The 17,964-nt window shown below is 35.0% G+C and overlaps 1 protein-coding gene across 1 annotated transcript in view; it reads left to right on the top strand.

Annotated features, from left to right (window-relative positions):
• Positions 1–17,964, top strand: part of fbxw4 (F-box and WD repeat domain containing 4) — a 50,762-nt gene that overhangs the window by 21,787 nt on the left and 11,011 nt on the right. Inside the window, exon 6 of the mRNA XM_056471350.1 lies at positions 8,454–8,519. Coding sequence (XP_056327325.1) covers positions 8,454–8,519 — 66 coding nt within the window. The remainder of the gene's footprint in view (positions 1–8,453; positions 8,520–17,964) is intronic.

The raw sequence follows: 17,964 nt of genomic DNA, 5'->3' as shown, positions 1-17,964 counted from the left end.
GGGTTTTGGGGGAGCTGGGCTGGTGGACGGGGCAGGAGGGTCGACACAGAGAGGGAAAGAGAAAGACCCTGTCTATTGTGTTCCTCCAGCCAATATAAATACATCATAACCCTTTTCAATTCAAACATATTTAGGGACTAAGATGAAAGCACTCTAACATCCCCTTAAACAAAGCCAGGGGTCAGCTATAACAAATGAACAACATCCACTGCAAGGCCGATGCACGGGGGGTTAAACTCCCTTTGAACCCTGTCTTTACCCATGGGTCTTTAGGAGAGACTTTAGGAGAAGTTGCATTTGAGTTCAATGGATTTTTTAAAATTGATTATAGGTTTTTTAACATAATTAATGTCAATTAGACTGTATTTATTGTTTTGTTTCTTTTTTGTATTTATTTTTATACAAATGATATTGTAGTGTTGCATCACTATTAATATTTTATGTTATTCTTGGCTGAAATTTGGGTGTTTTTTTGTGAGGGTTGTGTGTGTTTGTTTTTATTTCAGTTGTTGGCTCTTTTTGGGAAATAAAATACATATTTAACAAAATATTTTATATGAATTAACGAAGGAAGAGTTGGATTGGTTTTGCCCAATTTCTTTCTTTTTAACATTTTTAACCTTTTAAACCTATAAAGTTGTCTATAATCTGTGATTCACGAGTGTTTTTAAAGTATTTTTGTTTAAGAAAGTCACACTTTTGACATTTTTTAGTCATTTGCAACAATATTTTATAAGAATTAACACAATAAATCTTTTTGGACCATAATTCATGTCATAAATCATTATATTATAGATCATTGCAGACCAGAAATTCTAAATTCAATTATAACAACATCAAAAGTTGTCAGAGCAGACATCAAAATCTCACAAGACAACCCAAAAAATGTAAATAATTGGAAAAACACAGTGAGCACAGGCAACTGTTAATGAACAATTCATATTTTTAATAATGTTTTATAGTGCATTCATTAATACCAGCATGTCCATGGATTTACTGAAACAACAATTGTTTGTTAGCACTCTTTATAGTGTAGCTTTTTATACTGTAGTGTAGGTTTTTATCTGGTTTAGGTTGTTGACCTGCTTGGCTACCAGATGGTTAAACTGGTAGACCACCATGGACCAGCTATCATTTTTAAAGAAACAGCATGTCTACTTGACCTGGTTTCTCATGCAGGTTTGCCCCATTTTGCTTTCTTGTGAATATATAGGGAACTTTACTGAAGAGTATAACAAGTTTATTAGCATTTTAATAAATTAATCTTAAAGAGCTACATTGTTTTTACTGATATTATTTCTGTGTACTTTTCTACACTATATTTCATAAAGATTTGGATCTCATGCTCTGAAAGGTTGCATTTGTGATCATATTATGAAATATTTGATAAATTTAAGGTAATTAATATATATAATGTTTTTCTTTTTTGTATTTAAAATGCTTTTTTCTTGGTGATGGTAAAGCTGAATTTCACCATTTTTTTCATTGTCACATGATCCTTTAGAAGTTATTGAAAATATTTCTTATTGATATCACTAGAGCTGCACAGTATATCATTTCAACATCGATATTGCAATGTACACATCCGCAACAGTCCTATCATAGCATGTGCAATGACCAGTCGTGATTATAGTTAAACAGGAACAATAGTTTCTCGTTGTAAAAGTTATCCATAATGTAGTAAAAGGTTAGCATGTTTTAGACCTGTGATTATTATTAAGCATTTCAGTATAGCTTAAAAGCACAGGAAATTCTAATGTTTGCAGCTTTAAATTACAAAGATTATTCATATTTAATTAAAATATATATACAATGAATACTATACAGTGATATTTTGCTTCAAATTATTCAAGTTTTGTGTCTGAATACTATACGACTTCTCAGAAAATCAGAAAAGCACTGTTTATTTCATTTGCACGCATCTTTGTTCTTTTGTATTCATCTATACTTGTTATTTGGTTAGTATGTTGAATGCAATGTAGAATAATCCTAATCAACCTAAAATTATAAATTCGTTCTCCCAAAAAAAGCTATGTAGTCGTATTTATCGCAAAATATATTGCAGAAAAACGAAATAACGCAAAATTAATTTTTTTCCCAATATTGTGCAGTAGTGCTGGGCAATATTGCAAAAAAAATGATCACTATATCACGTTTCATATCATTCTATATTGATAATTGTTGATTATTCTTTTTACAATACATTTAGGAATATTGGGATTTTTTTTATTTAGCCACTTTATTTTAACATTACATATTTTAACATTACTAAGGCAAGTAGTTTTAATAGTCAAAAACAAAAATATTTAAACAAAATATCTGCTCTCTTTATAATAAAATTAACATAAGCGTTTAAGAGACTCAAACTTGATAAATGATAAATAAAACGTTACAAAGCCTGTGCAATAGTAAAGGTAGATCAACATCTGTAAGGTGTCAATAATAATTACGCAGTAAACCTCAAACTCTGCAAGCAAAACAAATTATGATAATCAAATCTGAGCTTTGAAGTAAAGGAGCTAACCATCATTATTCAAATTGCAACATTACAAATTGTGAAGTTGAATGACTACATTACCCCCTATGCTAAAAACTCTTTCAGATGGGGAGTTAGAGGCTGGGTGACATCATTTTTTTATTTACAATCTCCTCATTCCTGCTACATGGCACACATTTTCGTGTGTATTGTTATTCTGACCTGAAGTGACAAGCGCGTGTGCGTGGATTCCTTGACCATTTACAATGGGCTTTGCGCTCGTGCTTCCCTGGCGTCTCTCGTAAGTAGGCGACCATCAAGCGTTTTCTCAGAAGATGACAAGTTTATGGAGATGTTCTCTGATGGAGGTGTTTGTCTGAGGTAATTAGTCTGTCGTTATTACTAAATGTGTATATTCCATACAAAGTGTGAAGCAGATTGGTTGGTTTTACTTGCATGAATCGCTGTGCGCTCGCAGAATTAGAAAATATTAAAATGTTTTCAACTTTGTGTGCCTGGAAATGCATGAGTGTCACTAGTGTGCCGCTTGCACAGCATGTGCGTGTCGCTCTCATGTGCGCATCCTGCAAGTCGTGCGCCTCGATTGAAAAAGACAAACTGACATTCTTATTGGCATGGCCTCCAAGGCGCGCGCTCAGCAGCCACATTTTAATGAAACTATAGCCTTCATACCGAAATTTTTTTTATCGATATTGACGTATGTGTTCGGTCAACAAATATTGATACTTGTTTTATCGCCCAGCCCTATCGTGCAGCCCTAGTTATCACTTTTGTAAACATTTTTCTTTTGAAACATTTGTTTTTGAATGAAATAGTCGATTTCAGTTCGGGTTCAAAATGCAAATAAATGAACAAAAAATCTAAAATATATATCAATAATGAACTTTTCTTCTTCTCTAAATCTCTGTGGTGCATTTATCACATTTCCGGTGATGTGTGCGGTTTGATTGGAAAAGCGCTTGCGGTGGTCTTGACCCAATATGTGTGGTTGCTTGTGTTGGTTTGGCACTAACAATGTTGTTACTGTGGAGTTCCTCTCCCAGCAGGGGCTGAATTAAAGTTTGTGTGACCCCGGCACTAATTTCATGCTGCACAGTTCCTCGAATAATGATGTCAGCTGATTAGGTTACCAAAATGGTTGTGTTGGCAGTGAACCTCTGACATGTTCTAATGATCCTGAGGCGTGCTGGGTTTTTTGGGGCAGAGGAGTTGGGGTTTGGGGTGGGCAGCGTGGGCCGAGGGGGGCTTTGGAGGGAGATTGTCCATGCCCTTCGGTTTAGAAGGGGGCGTAAGGTCGAGGGAAGGTGGAGGCACATTAGGCGAGAGAGAGGCTTTGACCTTTTACAGCTATAATATCACTAGGAGTCCCTTTCAGATCAATCAGAACTTGTCTGGCAGACAAAAATGTATTTAATTGTGGTGTTCTATTTTTCTCCTTTTCTCTCCCTCCCTTGTGTTTTTTCACAATCGGACTCACTGAGGGAGAAGTAATTGAAGTAATAGAGAGTAATAAGGGCTGGGAAGAGAGAGCTTTGGCCTTGCCCCTATTGTATCTTGTGTCACACGGGTTCAAAGGTCAGGCAGCCTGCATATTCTATTAGGGCGCACGGCCTTCATTGGGGCAAATGAGTTTACCCAACAGTAATTAAAATGCCAGCACTGGCCAGGCGAGCTGAATATGGTTGATGGGCCACCGCTAACTGGGTTGACAGCTGCCATGGCTGTCTTTGCCAATATGCTTGGGCCCTCAATGAACAAACTAACTGAAGCCATCACAGACGTGAACGCATGTTCCCTCAACTTTACTAGCACTCTCCCTCTCTTTCTTTCTGCTCTTTCACTCCATTTTCACACCAGAAATGGCTCTTTGCTTATGTTTCTCAATTTCTTCAAGTTGTTATGCTGGGGTTTTGTTTAGGACAATGTTTATTTAATTGATTATTTTTTCAATTCTGCTCTGAACTCAAGTACACCCCATTGTTCAGATCTACAGTGCTCAGCATAATTAAGTACACCCCATTTTGAAAATGAATATTTCTATCCATTTCTCAGTGAATATAGGCAATGTACTGCATTTAAACAAAACAGATAAATTAAACAGATATATTTATTAAAATAATATTTTAGTCACCAAACATATTTAGAAATTGAAAGATAATACAATTAAATTAAAGCAAAATATTGCAAAAAATAAATTACAACCTACAACATTTCAACAAAATTTTTACATTTTTTTGCTTCTCTTTGATTTTTGCTCTTTTTTTTAAAATTGGTATTTAATATTTTTCTAAAACATAAACATTTGGGTGTACTTGTTTTTGGACTGTTATTGTAAGTTATTTTGTTAGATAAGCTCCAGATTTGGCTTCAGTACTGACTAATCTAATGTATATGCACAAATATAATATTGTATAGCTTCCTAATAAAATATGAATTTAAAAGAGAGATTTGTGAGGGGTTCACACAGAATGCTTCAGGTTGATCTTGTCACAAGTTCAGTGTGACTTTTAGTTTGGTTTTTAGTTAATTTTAAGTTAAGAATTGAGTTCAAGCATAGCCTTTTATTCACATCTAACCAAGTGCCCCTGTGCTTTTTCGCTCTTTTTAGCTTTGTATCCTGCCTATGTGTATTGTTTCTTGGTTATATTCCATGTTATATTTTAAAAGACTTGCTGGGTTTTTGTTTGATGCCTCACTTATGATTGAATTTGTTCACATCATCAACTGTTTCAAAAACTCTTACCAACTGTGTGTGGTTTTATTTATTTATTTTTTCTCCATTATCACATGAAACATGGCTCTTAACCTTTTGTTTCTTAGTTTTTTGATATGCTTTTGTTTTGTATTGTTTCATTTTTACTCATAATGCAATTCAAAAGCATAAAGAAATGGGGAAATAAAAACATGAATAACAAAATATGGAAAACTGCTAATTTATCACAATTTTTTTTACTGTTTACTACTTCTGCTAATAATGATATTTGATCCTTTGTAATTATTATTAATATTAAACTTACAAACTTAATATAAAATGCAGATTTTTATTGTTTTGTTGCTTATTTACAAGCTATTTTGTTTTTACCTATTAAAAATATTACAAATCTGCTCTAAAATCAAGCACAGCATTTTATCCATATGTAACTGATTGTGCTTCCCCCCTCCATATTTAAACCAAAAATGCTTTTCTCAACATCTCCATGTTTTCAAAGATTTGTCTTATGTCTTCAGCACATCTTTACATTCCGATCAGACTAACAGTATACTTTTATCTTCATTTTGACAGTAAAATGTCATTACATTTTGTTTACGTGTTTCATTTTGTTGGATTTTTCACTTTTAAACTCCTCAAATATTTAAATTATGTTTTGTATCACAAGCACACCTTTCCATTAAAGTCTTTCCAACTGTCAGTGTGTGTGTGTGTTGTGTTATGTGTGTATGTGAGCAAGATGAAGGGTCACTGTCCCTCTCTCTGTTTTTGTGCTGGGGCTTTGGATTTGGACACCAGGCGCTACAGAGCTTATTCACACGGGCTGGTTGTTAATTTGAGGCCACACTGGTATTCCATTGTGAAGCCTGTTTCTTTGGTTGATGTTAGTGGGAGGGCAAAGAGCCCCCTGCTCTTTCTCTGGGTTTTCTCTGGAGGTATGAAAGTATGTGAGCGAGGGAGATGCTTTGTGATTCGTCTAGTTTTACGTGCCTCTCGCGTGGTGCGTCGGTAAGCATTCGCTTCGAGGCACGTTGTCGCCGCACACACTTTACATAGTTGGCACAGAGACTGAGAAAGCATTCTGTCAATGAAAGAGACCATCCCAGCAGGGCATTGTAGGAATACCTGAGTGCTAAAACAGGCACATTCCTGTGTGTTCACTAGTGTGAGGGCTCTATTGTTCAGCTCACCTCCGAACACAATGCAGGGAGCAGGAGAGCCTTGAGCCTCGCCCGCCAATCCCAGCTGTCCAGGAGGGCCTTAATCCCCGACTATCAACCAGGTCAAAAAGCACTGCACTCACACACCCGCCCACCCGTACCTGCTCCACTAATTTCAACCTGTCACCCGGCTAAAAAGGAGGCATCCGAGTGTTTTTGTTCCCCCCCCCCCTCCTCTTCCATAGATGTCTCATGAACGAAAACACATCTGTGGACAAAACCACTGTCTCAACATACCCTTCAACCACTCTTTACACCTCGCCGCGCTCCATTCGCTTTTCAAAATTTGTTTTTAATGCACCGTGTGTTTTCTCTCCAGGAGCTAAAATATTGCTTCAGCCATACGTCATCGGCTTAGTATTTCAATGCTAAATGTATTAATAGTGGGGGAAAGATTGTTTAAGCAAATGTTCTGAAAAGCATTGAGGATTCTTAATCGCAGATTTTGTAAATCTTTAACAATAACACATTTAGGCATCTACACTGTAAAAAATGTCTGTTAATTAAAAGTTTCCGTATATTGTAATTTACAAGTGTTTTTTTTTTTTGTTATTTATGGCTGTGAATTGTATTATGGGATGTTGATCTTGTCAACTTTTGTCTTGTGTACAGTTTAACAAAGTATAAAACTCGGCATCATATCCTATCTAGCAAAAAATGCATTTTGCTCAACTGGATCAAACAAAGGCCTCTCAACATTTGAACTGTTCATACAACTCTTGAATCAAACAATGTTCTCGGAACAATATACATACTACTTAAGAAGCAAAGTGGATGTATTTCATAAAATATGGATGCCCCCAGTGAACCTCTGACTCTTTGATACCTCAGATGTATTTTCATAATAGGTGTGACTTTACTCAGTCACAGCAGAATTTTATTTGTTTGTTAAGCAGGCCTGCGCCCGGTCAGTACCTGAATGGGAGACTGCATGGGAAAGCTTGGTTGCTGCTAGAAATGGTGTTAGTGAAACCAGCAGGGGGTGTTCAACCTGTCGTCAGTGTGGGTCCTAATGCCCCAGTATATTAATGGGGACTCTATACTGCTCAGTGGGTGCCATCTTTCAGATTAAACCGAGGTCCTGACTCTCTGTGGTCGTTAAATATCCCAGGATGTCCTTCGAAAAAGAGTAGGGGTTTAACCCTGGCATCCTGGCTAAATTTGCCTACTGGCCTCTGTCCATCATGGCCTCCTAACCCTTTCCATAGCATAATTGGCTTCATCACTCTCCACCAATCAGCTAGTGTGTAGTGTGCGGTCTAGCGCAATATGGCTGCTGTTACATCATCCAGATGGATGCTGCACACTGGTGGTGGATGAGAAGATTCCTCCCAATGTGTAAAGCACTTTGAGTGTCTGGAAAAGCACTATATAAACGTAAGGAATTATTATTATTATTATTATTTAGATTTTTGTATTGTTTGTATTTATTTATTTTCTATTCATTATTTATTTATTTTTATGACTTTTGCTGCTATACTTGTGTCTACTGATATCCTTGTCTTTGTCCTTTTTTGTTTTTGTTTGTATGGTTATTAAAACCAATAAACAAAACAAAGAAAAGAAAATATACAACAAAGTAATATAAAGGATTTTGTACTCTGATATACAACACCAACCCAGACAATATATTACTTTAAACTGTTAACATTTTCATAAAAGTCACTTTTTCAATATCTCATGATTAAAAGTTGTTGGAAGAAAGTTCAAGGTCTCATAATGCAATTCAAAAAGCATAAAGAAATGGGGGAAAATAAAAACACAAATCACAAAATATGGAAAATTGCTAATTTATGGCTATTTTTTTTACAGTTTACTACTTCTAAGTTTAATAATTATAAACCAAAACCCTTAATAATAAACTTAAAAACTTGGTATAAAGTGCATATTTTTAATGTTATTATTTTATTATTGTTATTCCAATAATTTAGTGCTGTTTAATATACTGCATTAATTTTGTTGTCAATCATATATATATATACATTTACATTTGATTATTTTACTAAAGATCTTTGTATTTTTGCAGGACGTTTGTGACCGGAACAGCCTGCTGTGAGAATTTTGCTCCTCTTCGAATCTGGGACACAGAAAGGTATATCATTTCTGTTTTTACTTTGTTTTAATAAATGGATATACATATGTGTTGTTTTATATTTTATATGTTTCATTTGTAAGTCAAGTCAAGCTTTATTGTCATTCCGCTACATGTGTGGACATACAGAAGAACGGAATGTGGTGTCTTGCAGGACAACGGTGCTACATAAATAAATCATAAATGCAAACACAACACTGGACATAAGAGCTATTTTATAAATCCTATGCATAACTAACATGTACTATAAGATACTTAACCATACACATAAGACGGGCTATACAAGTACTTTTACATGAGACTGAACAATGTTGCGCAGGATATTGTGCAAGAGAGGTATTAAAGGTGAATATTGTGCAAAAGAAGTATTTAAGGTTTAATATTGTGCAAGAGGTATTTATGGTTGAAGCAAGCAGTGCAACATGACTGTGGCATTTATAATAAACATCGTTTTCCTTATTGAGTCCTTGTAAGATGGAGTTTAGATAAAGTGTCAAGTGCAGAAGCAAGAAGACTGTTTCTACAGGTGGTTTGTCAAGCCCACTCACCTGTGTGAAGCACAATTTGAAATGTGCAATGTTTCCAAGAGACAAGGAGTAATTAAGAAAGTGTCTATAGTGCAGATGTGCAACCTCATGCAAGAGTCAGAGAGATGAGAGGGTGTCTTTTCTACAGGTAGTTTGTTCTGCCCACTCACCTGTATGGGACACACTCAGGAATTACTCAGGTATACTATCGTTTACCCAGTTGAACCTGTCATTTGCATGCATCCTACATCAATCCAGTTTACAGCTGTGTTAGTTGGTCTGTAAAAGATAGTTTAAAGTTTTTTTTTACTCTGAACATGTTCTTTTGTTCTATTTGCAACCTTTGAATACTTATTGTGTCTCTAGCTTTTGTCAGCCTATTGTGCAAAATGCTTCACATTTAATAAGACGCAAAAATCCATTGTTATTGCTGTTATTATTCATTCATTTATTTTCTTTCCGGCTTAGTCCCTTTATTAATCAGGGGTCGCCACAGTGGAATGAACCGCCAACTTATTCAACATATGTTTCACGCAGTGGATGCCCTTTCAGCCGCAACCCAACACTGGGAAACACTCACAAACATACAATACGGCCAATTTAGTTTATTCAATTCACCTATAGCGCAAATCATTGGACTGTGGGGCAAACCAGCACCTGGAGGACACCCACCCGAACAAGGGGAGAACATGCAAACTCCACACAGAAATGCCAACTGATTCAGCTGGGGCTCGAACCAGCGACCTTCTTGCTCTGAGGTAATCGTGCTACCCACTGCGCCACCATGTTGCCCACCTGTTGTTATTATTTTACATAAATTACTGTGAGGGGCAGCACAGTGGTGCAGTGGGTACCACAATCACCTCACAGAAAGAAGGTTGCTGGTTCGAGTCCCGGCTGGGTCAGTTGCCGTTTATCTGTGGAGTTTGCACGTTCTCGCCGTGTCAAAAGACATGTGCTATGTATGAATTGGGTAAGCTAAGTGATGTTTTATAAATAAATTTCAGGAGGAGCACGATCAGTCTTTGACAAAGCTAATTCATCACACACACACAATCCTTCTATTATCCAATTAGCTCAAGAGCAAACCCCTATAAATAGTGAAACACGTCATACCTCCGTTTTCTCTTGACTTCAGCATCCCTCCACCACCCCAACTCCACACTATTAAACCAGATACCTATTTAAATCTGAGCAGGGAGCGTTCTGGAACCGGGCTAGACAATGCTGCTCGGACCCTATCTCTCTTTATCCTGATAAGGGGAATAACACGAGTTGGGGTGTCTTCCCGAGCTCAGGGCCCTCTCCCTGGACAGCACGCCAAATACGCATATTCTATGAAGTCAAATATCTGTGAGTGTGAACTCGTGAAATTGTCCGTAGTGTATATGTGTGAATGAATGTGTATGTGTAATGATGCAGCTGAAAGGGCATTCGTTGCGTAAAACATCTGCTGGATATGCGACCCCAGATTAATAAAGGGAATAAGCTGAAAAGAAAATGAATGAATGAATGAAATTACTGTGAAATCTATGTTAAGTGAAGTGAAAATTGTTTACTTGTATATATTACTCCATATCAAACCTCCCTATCATATAGTTTTTTGGGGCAGGCTTTTTTTTACACGTTGATTGTGGTCTCTGCAGGGTTAAATCTTCAAACATTTAATGAATTGAAATGTAACTAGTTAAAACTAATAATTTGACACAGTGAAAGTTTGAACCTTATCATGCTGATAGTAGCTGCCTCATTATCCCTTCAGCTCGCTCTTTTCTTTTTAGGAAGTTCAAAGCTGACTTAAAAATTCCTGTCATGAAAGGCCAGGCTTAAACCTGATACAACCTGACTGGTTTCCGTAATTCCCCAGCTTTACCTGCTGAATTCAGCCTGCTTGCATGTTGTCAGTCTAAGGAAAGTAAAAGGTGGGGTGGGGGGGTACCGTGAGTTCCGGCAGCAAATGACAAGGAAATTTGAGACTGGGAAAAAAAATTGCGGAGAAGAAGTAGAGACGATTCCAGACAGAGTTCCCTGGGAATCACATGTTGTATAGAGCACCGGAACACAAAAGTTGAGGGCAGATTAATGTGGGTCTGCGACTTGTTTGATCTGTGAGGCGTGGGCAGCCGGTGTCAGCTTGATGGACACGTGGGCCGGTCACTATCAGAATGCAGATGCACGCACAGGTAAACAGGCCATTCAGTCAAGTTAGACTCACTACAACCCTGTTAAACTAGGAGTCAGTGAAGGTTACACAGAGGTGTGACGGTCAGTGAATAGGCTGCCTGCATTTCAGGACTTGTTTAGATTTTACCCCCTCATTTTTACAGATGCTTTGTTGTAAATGCTTTAAATAAGCAAGACTTTATTTGATCAAAAATACAGTGAATCTTTAATATTGTGAAATACTATTATATAAGGCTGCACGATATATCATTTGAGCGTCAATATCGCAATGTGTGTGTTCGCAATAGTCACATTGCAAGATATGCATTGTTGAGTTAGGGTTATAGATAGGGATGCACCAATATGGATTTTTGGCCAATATCGATAATGGATAAATATTAAGATTTGGAGGCCAATAACCGATACATTAGCAGATAAATATAAATATTTCAAAATGTTATATTTTTATACAGTAAACATCTGATTTTATGTAAAAAAAAAACAAAAAAAAAAAAAACTGAATAGCCTACTCAAAGCAACGTGCACCTGTAATAATCATTATAAATATACCGATCAAACTGTATACAATCCTACATCAACAACACATGGCAAGCAATGCGTTAATGATAACAAATAATCATATCAGATTACAAACAACCCAATCAGTTGTTTAGCACATGTGTATCACTGTTATTATGTTTACACATGTAATATTTTTCCTGAGGCGATTTAAAACCAAAATACACAATGACAGTCTATCAAACATATCTACAATGATAAGAAACATGGTTACTTACTGAGTTATTAACGCACAGCAATACTACACAAAGAAAGGACAAACTTTGAAGGAATAAACATTGTGAGGACAGCTCCGTTACAGTGCACTGGACAAGCCTGTACTGTACAATTACGTAATGTATTGACTCAAAGATATTGGAATAATTTTAATATCGGACCAATAACGATAACATTAAAAATATCATTCATCGGCCAATATATCATGCATCCCTAGATATAGATGACCAGAAAGCTAAGGTCAAAACATGTGAGATTTGTGGAGACACTACAAAATGTAACCATAGTAGAGTTAAAGTTTATCATCTGCTTCTCTTTTTAAGGCATGTGACATTGAAGAGACTTTAAAGCATTTAAATATGCACATAGTGCATAAAGAAGTTTAATAAAGATTAATTGTATTGAGTAATTTATATGATGAAGACTATGCAATGTTATTTTACATTTGATTGTTCAATTTCTGTACCCAAATGCGGTCAGACTCTCCCCAGAAAACCATGAAGCGATATTTATTTCACTTTAACATTGTTCCAATGTGTTTATTTATGACTGTAGTTTGTTTATCATATGTACATAATAAATTATATAAGATATATTTATACTTTACTCCCCTACAAAATCATCCCAATCAATCTAAATTATTGACTTTCCAACTAGAGCTATTTAAGTCATTGGGGAATTTGTATTTCTGAAATACAAATTGTCAAATTTTTCTAATTTCTTTTCACAAATACTTGATTTCTATTTGAATGTGATGTAAATGTAATTTTGTCTTCTGAAGGCACAGCTTTTATTAGCCATTTGATTTTAGGGGTGTCATGATCCTTTAGGGATCATTTAACGTGCTGATTTTGTGCTTAAGAAGCATTTCTTATTTTTATCAGTGGTGAAAACTGTTGCTTAATAATTTATAATAATATGAATATATGATTCATCGTATAAGATTCTGATGGTATGATAACCGTGAATAAAAATGCCATGGTTTGACAGTATCACAGTATTGTGATTGCTTCTCTAAAATAAGTACTTTTTACATGTCTGGGTAAAAAAAAATAATAAAAAACCTCCATTCTCCATTGTACACAATATACTATATTTTAAGAAACATGTCAGCCTAAATAGTTCAAATAAATCACTGACTTCTGTTCTCTTCATTCATTTCAAAAACATAGATTTCGTTACAATACATTTAAAAACCCTTATATATACCTTAGAAATGGTATAACAGAACATTTTAGCGGTTCTAAAACCTTGTCTTTTCCAAACCGTTGTAAACTTTGAAAGTGGTTATCGTCCCATGCCTAATTTATTCGTTAGGCATAAAGTTTTCACTAAAATTTGAATGTTTATTTTGTTTTACAAAGGCCTGAGAATATTTTAAATTTCAAATAAAAATGTTGATTACGCATTACAATGAAGTTGTATTAGTTAATGTTATTTAATGTATTTACTAACGTGAACAAAAATCTATTTATTGCAGTATTCACATTTGTTAATGGTAATAAAGTTGTTCATTATTAGTTCATGTTAACTTACAGCACATTCACTAACATTAACAAGCAAAAATATGGATTTAATAATGCATTAGTAAATCTTGATCTATGATTAATAAATGGTGTACCAGTTTTGTTTACTAATAGTTCAAGTTGGTAAATATATAATCTTAAATATATTTGTTTGTCACCAAATATTAATTTCTTAACTCTTAAATTAAAACATTGGTGTTATGTTGTCTGAAAATGAAAATTAAGTTATTTTTTATTAGTCATTAGCCCCCCACCATCCCCTTTAAATATTATGATATGATGATAAATATTAATATTAGTCTCAGCTAATTTATATTGTATTAGATATTCATTAGATATATTTTATTTGATTTTGTTGTACTTGCTCAAATAGGGAGGTTTCAGTTGATTTTTGTCACACACATTATTGGGCTAGTTTTTATGCACCTCTGTGTGTGTTACCTGAGGGTTGAGTGTCCCAGGAGCCTTCAGTGACCTGTCCTGGAGCGAGTCGTGTTGTCTTTCCTCCTGTCTTTGTGTGGCTGCACTGGGGTCAGTTGTATCCTGCCATAATGTGTTCCCGTCTAGTAATCAGGTGCACCTTGTGTGAGGAGCACAAAGCCACCAGTCACAGGGGGCTGAGAAACCGACTGATGAGTGGAGAGGCTGGGGGTGACGGGAATGAGGGCTATGTGTGTGTAAGTGTGTGTGTGTGTTTCTGTGTCGCCCTTTTTAACATTTCCCAGACAGGCCACCAGCATAACTCTTAGACGACCTGCACAAACATGACACACATTAGAGTGGTTACATTTACCTCCATTATAGGGAAAGATAGAAAGTGTAATGTATTTATTCATTCATTTATTCATTGGTTCATTCATAAAGGGCCCTATCGTACACCCAATAAGGCACAAGATGTCTTTGGCGCGATTTGTTATTATTTTCAGACCAGCGCAACTCTAATTTTCACGTTTTGCACCACGTTGTTTAAATAGCAAATCCATTTGCGCCGCTTTGTGGACTCATGGGCGTACCGGTCTAAAATAGAGGTATGTTAAGGCGCATTGTTGGCACGTTGCTATTTTGAAGCACTGAAATAGACTGCGCCATTGACCACCTAAAAGCAGGTCTAAGGTACACACAGGATGTACAGCAACACACAAATGTCTTTACATATAAAAAAAATTAAGGAATAAAATGTTACAAAAATTAGTATTTTCTATGCATAACTATAAAAATCACTGCCTCCATGCTGCCTTCATGCCTCAATGTCTTTTTTCAGTTCATTCATGACAATTTGCGTTTGTGTAATGTTATTATTATTAGCAGTTTTATTTATTATATGCATATTTATATTTGTTTTAATAAAAACAAGTTTAGATTTGTCCACCTGTCGAGATTTGGAGACGTATGCATCAGAATGCATCAGGGAATAAGAATAGGACGTGTGTTTGGATATAACTATATCATAATTATAGTTTTGTGACCACACTTTATTATTGTTCATTTATTTATTTGCTGGATATTAGAACTGAATTTAGAAATAGTTTTGGAACAAGTCTTTGTGCTTAAACTAAATTAAATATGTAGGCTAATGGATATCCTCAGTGGAGTGCATACAACACCATTTCCTTATTCCTTAAGGAGTAAAGAGTAAAAGTAAAGAGAAAGTAAAGGCTGAATGGAGGAGGCTCGTCCCTTATCCTTATGCTGCAGATGATGTTCAACTGTTTTCTCGCTAGTAAAGCATTCAGTTTTTCCCTTTACAAAGTCTGCCATGTAAATAGCAAATGTGTCATGGCATGACACAACTGACTCTTAAAGGGAATGTGAGATGAGACTCTGATTGGTTGGATTCACATATGCTCAAAACACACCCATAACTCATTAAGAGAATAAGCATGCGCCGGGCCGCAGAATGTATTTTTCCATTCTTAAAATGTGGCCATGCGCTTTAGACTTTGCGCCTAGATCGTTAAAATAGAGCCCTTAGTCTTTCTGAGGCAAGATTGGTAGTTTAAGTTTTTTTTATTTCATTTTTTTTTTTTTTTTGGAAGGACTGTTTGTGCTCACCAAGAATGCATTTATTCAGCATATCAGAATGATTTCAGTCATCATTGTCACGATCTATCAGAGATCATTTTTTAATGTTCATTTATTACAGAGAATATAATAACATCGCAATTAAAATGTCCTCACCATTTACTCACACTCAAGTGGTTCTAATCCTTTATGGGGTTTTTTTAGTCTGCTGAAGACAATAAAAGATATTGGGAAAATGTGGGAAAAAATCCAAGCATCCATAGTAGGAAAAAAAAACTTGGGAAGTCAACGGCTGTTTTTCTCAACATTACAGTTTTAACATTAGTATATCTTCTTTTGTGTTTTCCAGAAGATAGAACTCAAACAGGTTTGGAAAAATTGGAGGATTGAGAAGCCATGAGAGAAATCTGTTTTGTTTTTTGTTTGTTTTTAACATGTGAACCAGATACATTGCTTTTGTCACTTTTGTCCAATTTAGCACATCCTTACTGAAGAAAGGTATTTAATTATTAAACTTTTGAATGGAAATATACTAGTGATATTGCGATTATATAATGTTTTTTTTTTGCGATAAATTTTGCGTTATGAATACAGTTTCACAAGATGGTTTATATAGCACTATTTGATGGTTTTCCATGGAGTCTAACAGTATAATCACAATGCTTTTCTTACTTTGCTTTCTCTCGTTTTTAGTCTAAATATCTAAAAAGTCTTAGATCAAGTAAAATATTGTTTTGTTTTTAACTTCAGAAGAATTAGGTCAAAATTAAGAGTTTTTCCTTAAAACAGGAAAAATAAACTGCCAGTGGGCTAAGTAAAATAATCTTGTTTTTGAAATTTAGATATCTGGATTAGACACAAGAGAAAAATACGAAGTGAGAAAACCTTTTTTGTATAAATCATATAGATTCAGTAATATAGATTCAGTAATTAAAAAAATTCTGTAGCTCCAGGTCAACAGAAATCTGCAGATTTCCACAGATTTTTAGCCCATCGTTGCGTGAAATATGAAAATGTTCATTTGATTTATTTACAATACAGTTTGTAAAGTAATATTTTCTGTCTTTTAATTGATACATTATATTAGAGCTTTGCTTGTTTACAAAATTCATGGATTTGCATTGTAAACATTAAATACAAGTTAAATATATATATATATATATATATATATATATATATATATATATATATATATTTTTTTTTTTTTTTTTTTTTTTTTTTTTTTTTTTAATAAATTAAGTTTTTTAGTTACAATACTCCCAAAATCCTTTTGTATAAATTCAGATTTTTTTACAAAATTCTGATGCAGAAATAGCAAAACACGTCTGCAGATTCTGTCTGGCCCTACCTATGAATTAGTGTGTGTAAATAAATACTTTAAAAAAATTAAACTAGACCTATAGAAACATTCTTAAATTGAAATGCCAACATTGCAAATTACAGTGCCAGACATATTGGGAATGAGGAATCCCACATGCATTCCAGTGTTTTATAAAATAGGAAATAAAGTAAAAATATTGTCTTCTGATAATGACAATAGAAAATAACAATTATGAATATATTTGAGTTTTAATCCAATGCTCATTTCAGATTTGTTAAAAGTTAAGAAAATTAGCCTCCCGCAGTTTTACAACTAATCAAATGTAGTTTATATGACTGAGTGGAGTGTATCTTTAGATCACCCAAGAAGATGAGAAGTCCTGATGTTTTTAAAAAAAAATGTATCAAGACTTTACACGCAACTAGCAAAAGCTGCTGACATTTTTATATAATGTTTTTGAAAGTTTAGGGGGAGGTGTATTTTCAGCAGGGCCTATTGACTGGGTGGAAAAATAATGGAGAGAACTTGCACAGGCCAACATCACTCAGACCCTCATGTCTCAGAGCAGCAGCTGACCGGCTGCATCAACTCATTACAGCACTATGAGGGAAATAGCTTGAGGATGAGGGACGCTGAGATTCTGCTACTGTTTAGTCAGAACATTACTAGCATGGTGTTTTCTGTTGTGTCTTTTAAATCAAGCACCTGAAAAAGACACTTGATAATGATCATTCTCAAGACAGACGAGCCCCAGACACCAAAACAAGTATTATTAGCCACGTGCACACTGAAGTTTCAGGAGTGACAACAACATTTAAAAACAGGAGCGAATTCCCTAAAAGAAAATTGTTTTCATATACAGAACAAATCTCAGTCTTGAAGTAATTGCAGTGGTTACCATAGCAACATTCTTGTGTAATGCACCAGCATTTATTATCTACACTTTTTTTTTCAAATAAAAGTAATATTACATTGGCAAAAGATTGTTTAATAATGATTGTAAATAAACAGGCTGCTTTGCATGTCAAAAATGATTGGATGTAGATTTAAAAAAAAAAAACTAAGTAATAATGATATTACACATTTCAGAC

This window comes from Danio aesculapii, chromosome 13, assembly GCF_903798145.1.
Source record: "Danio aesculapii chromosome 13, fDanAes4.1, whole genome shotgun sequence".
Lineage (NCBI taxonomy): Eukaryota > Metazoa > Chordata > Actinopteri > Cypriniformes > Danionidae > Danio > Danio aesculapii.
This window is presented reverse-complemented; position numbering and strand designations above follow the sequence as displayed.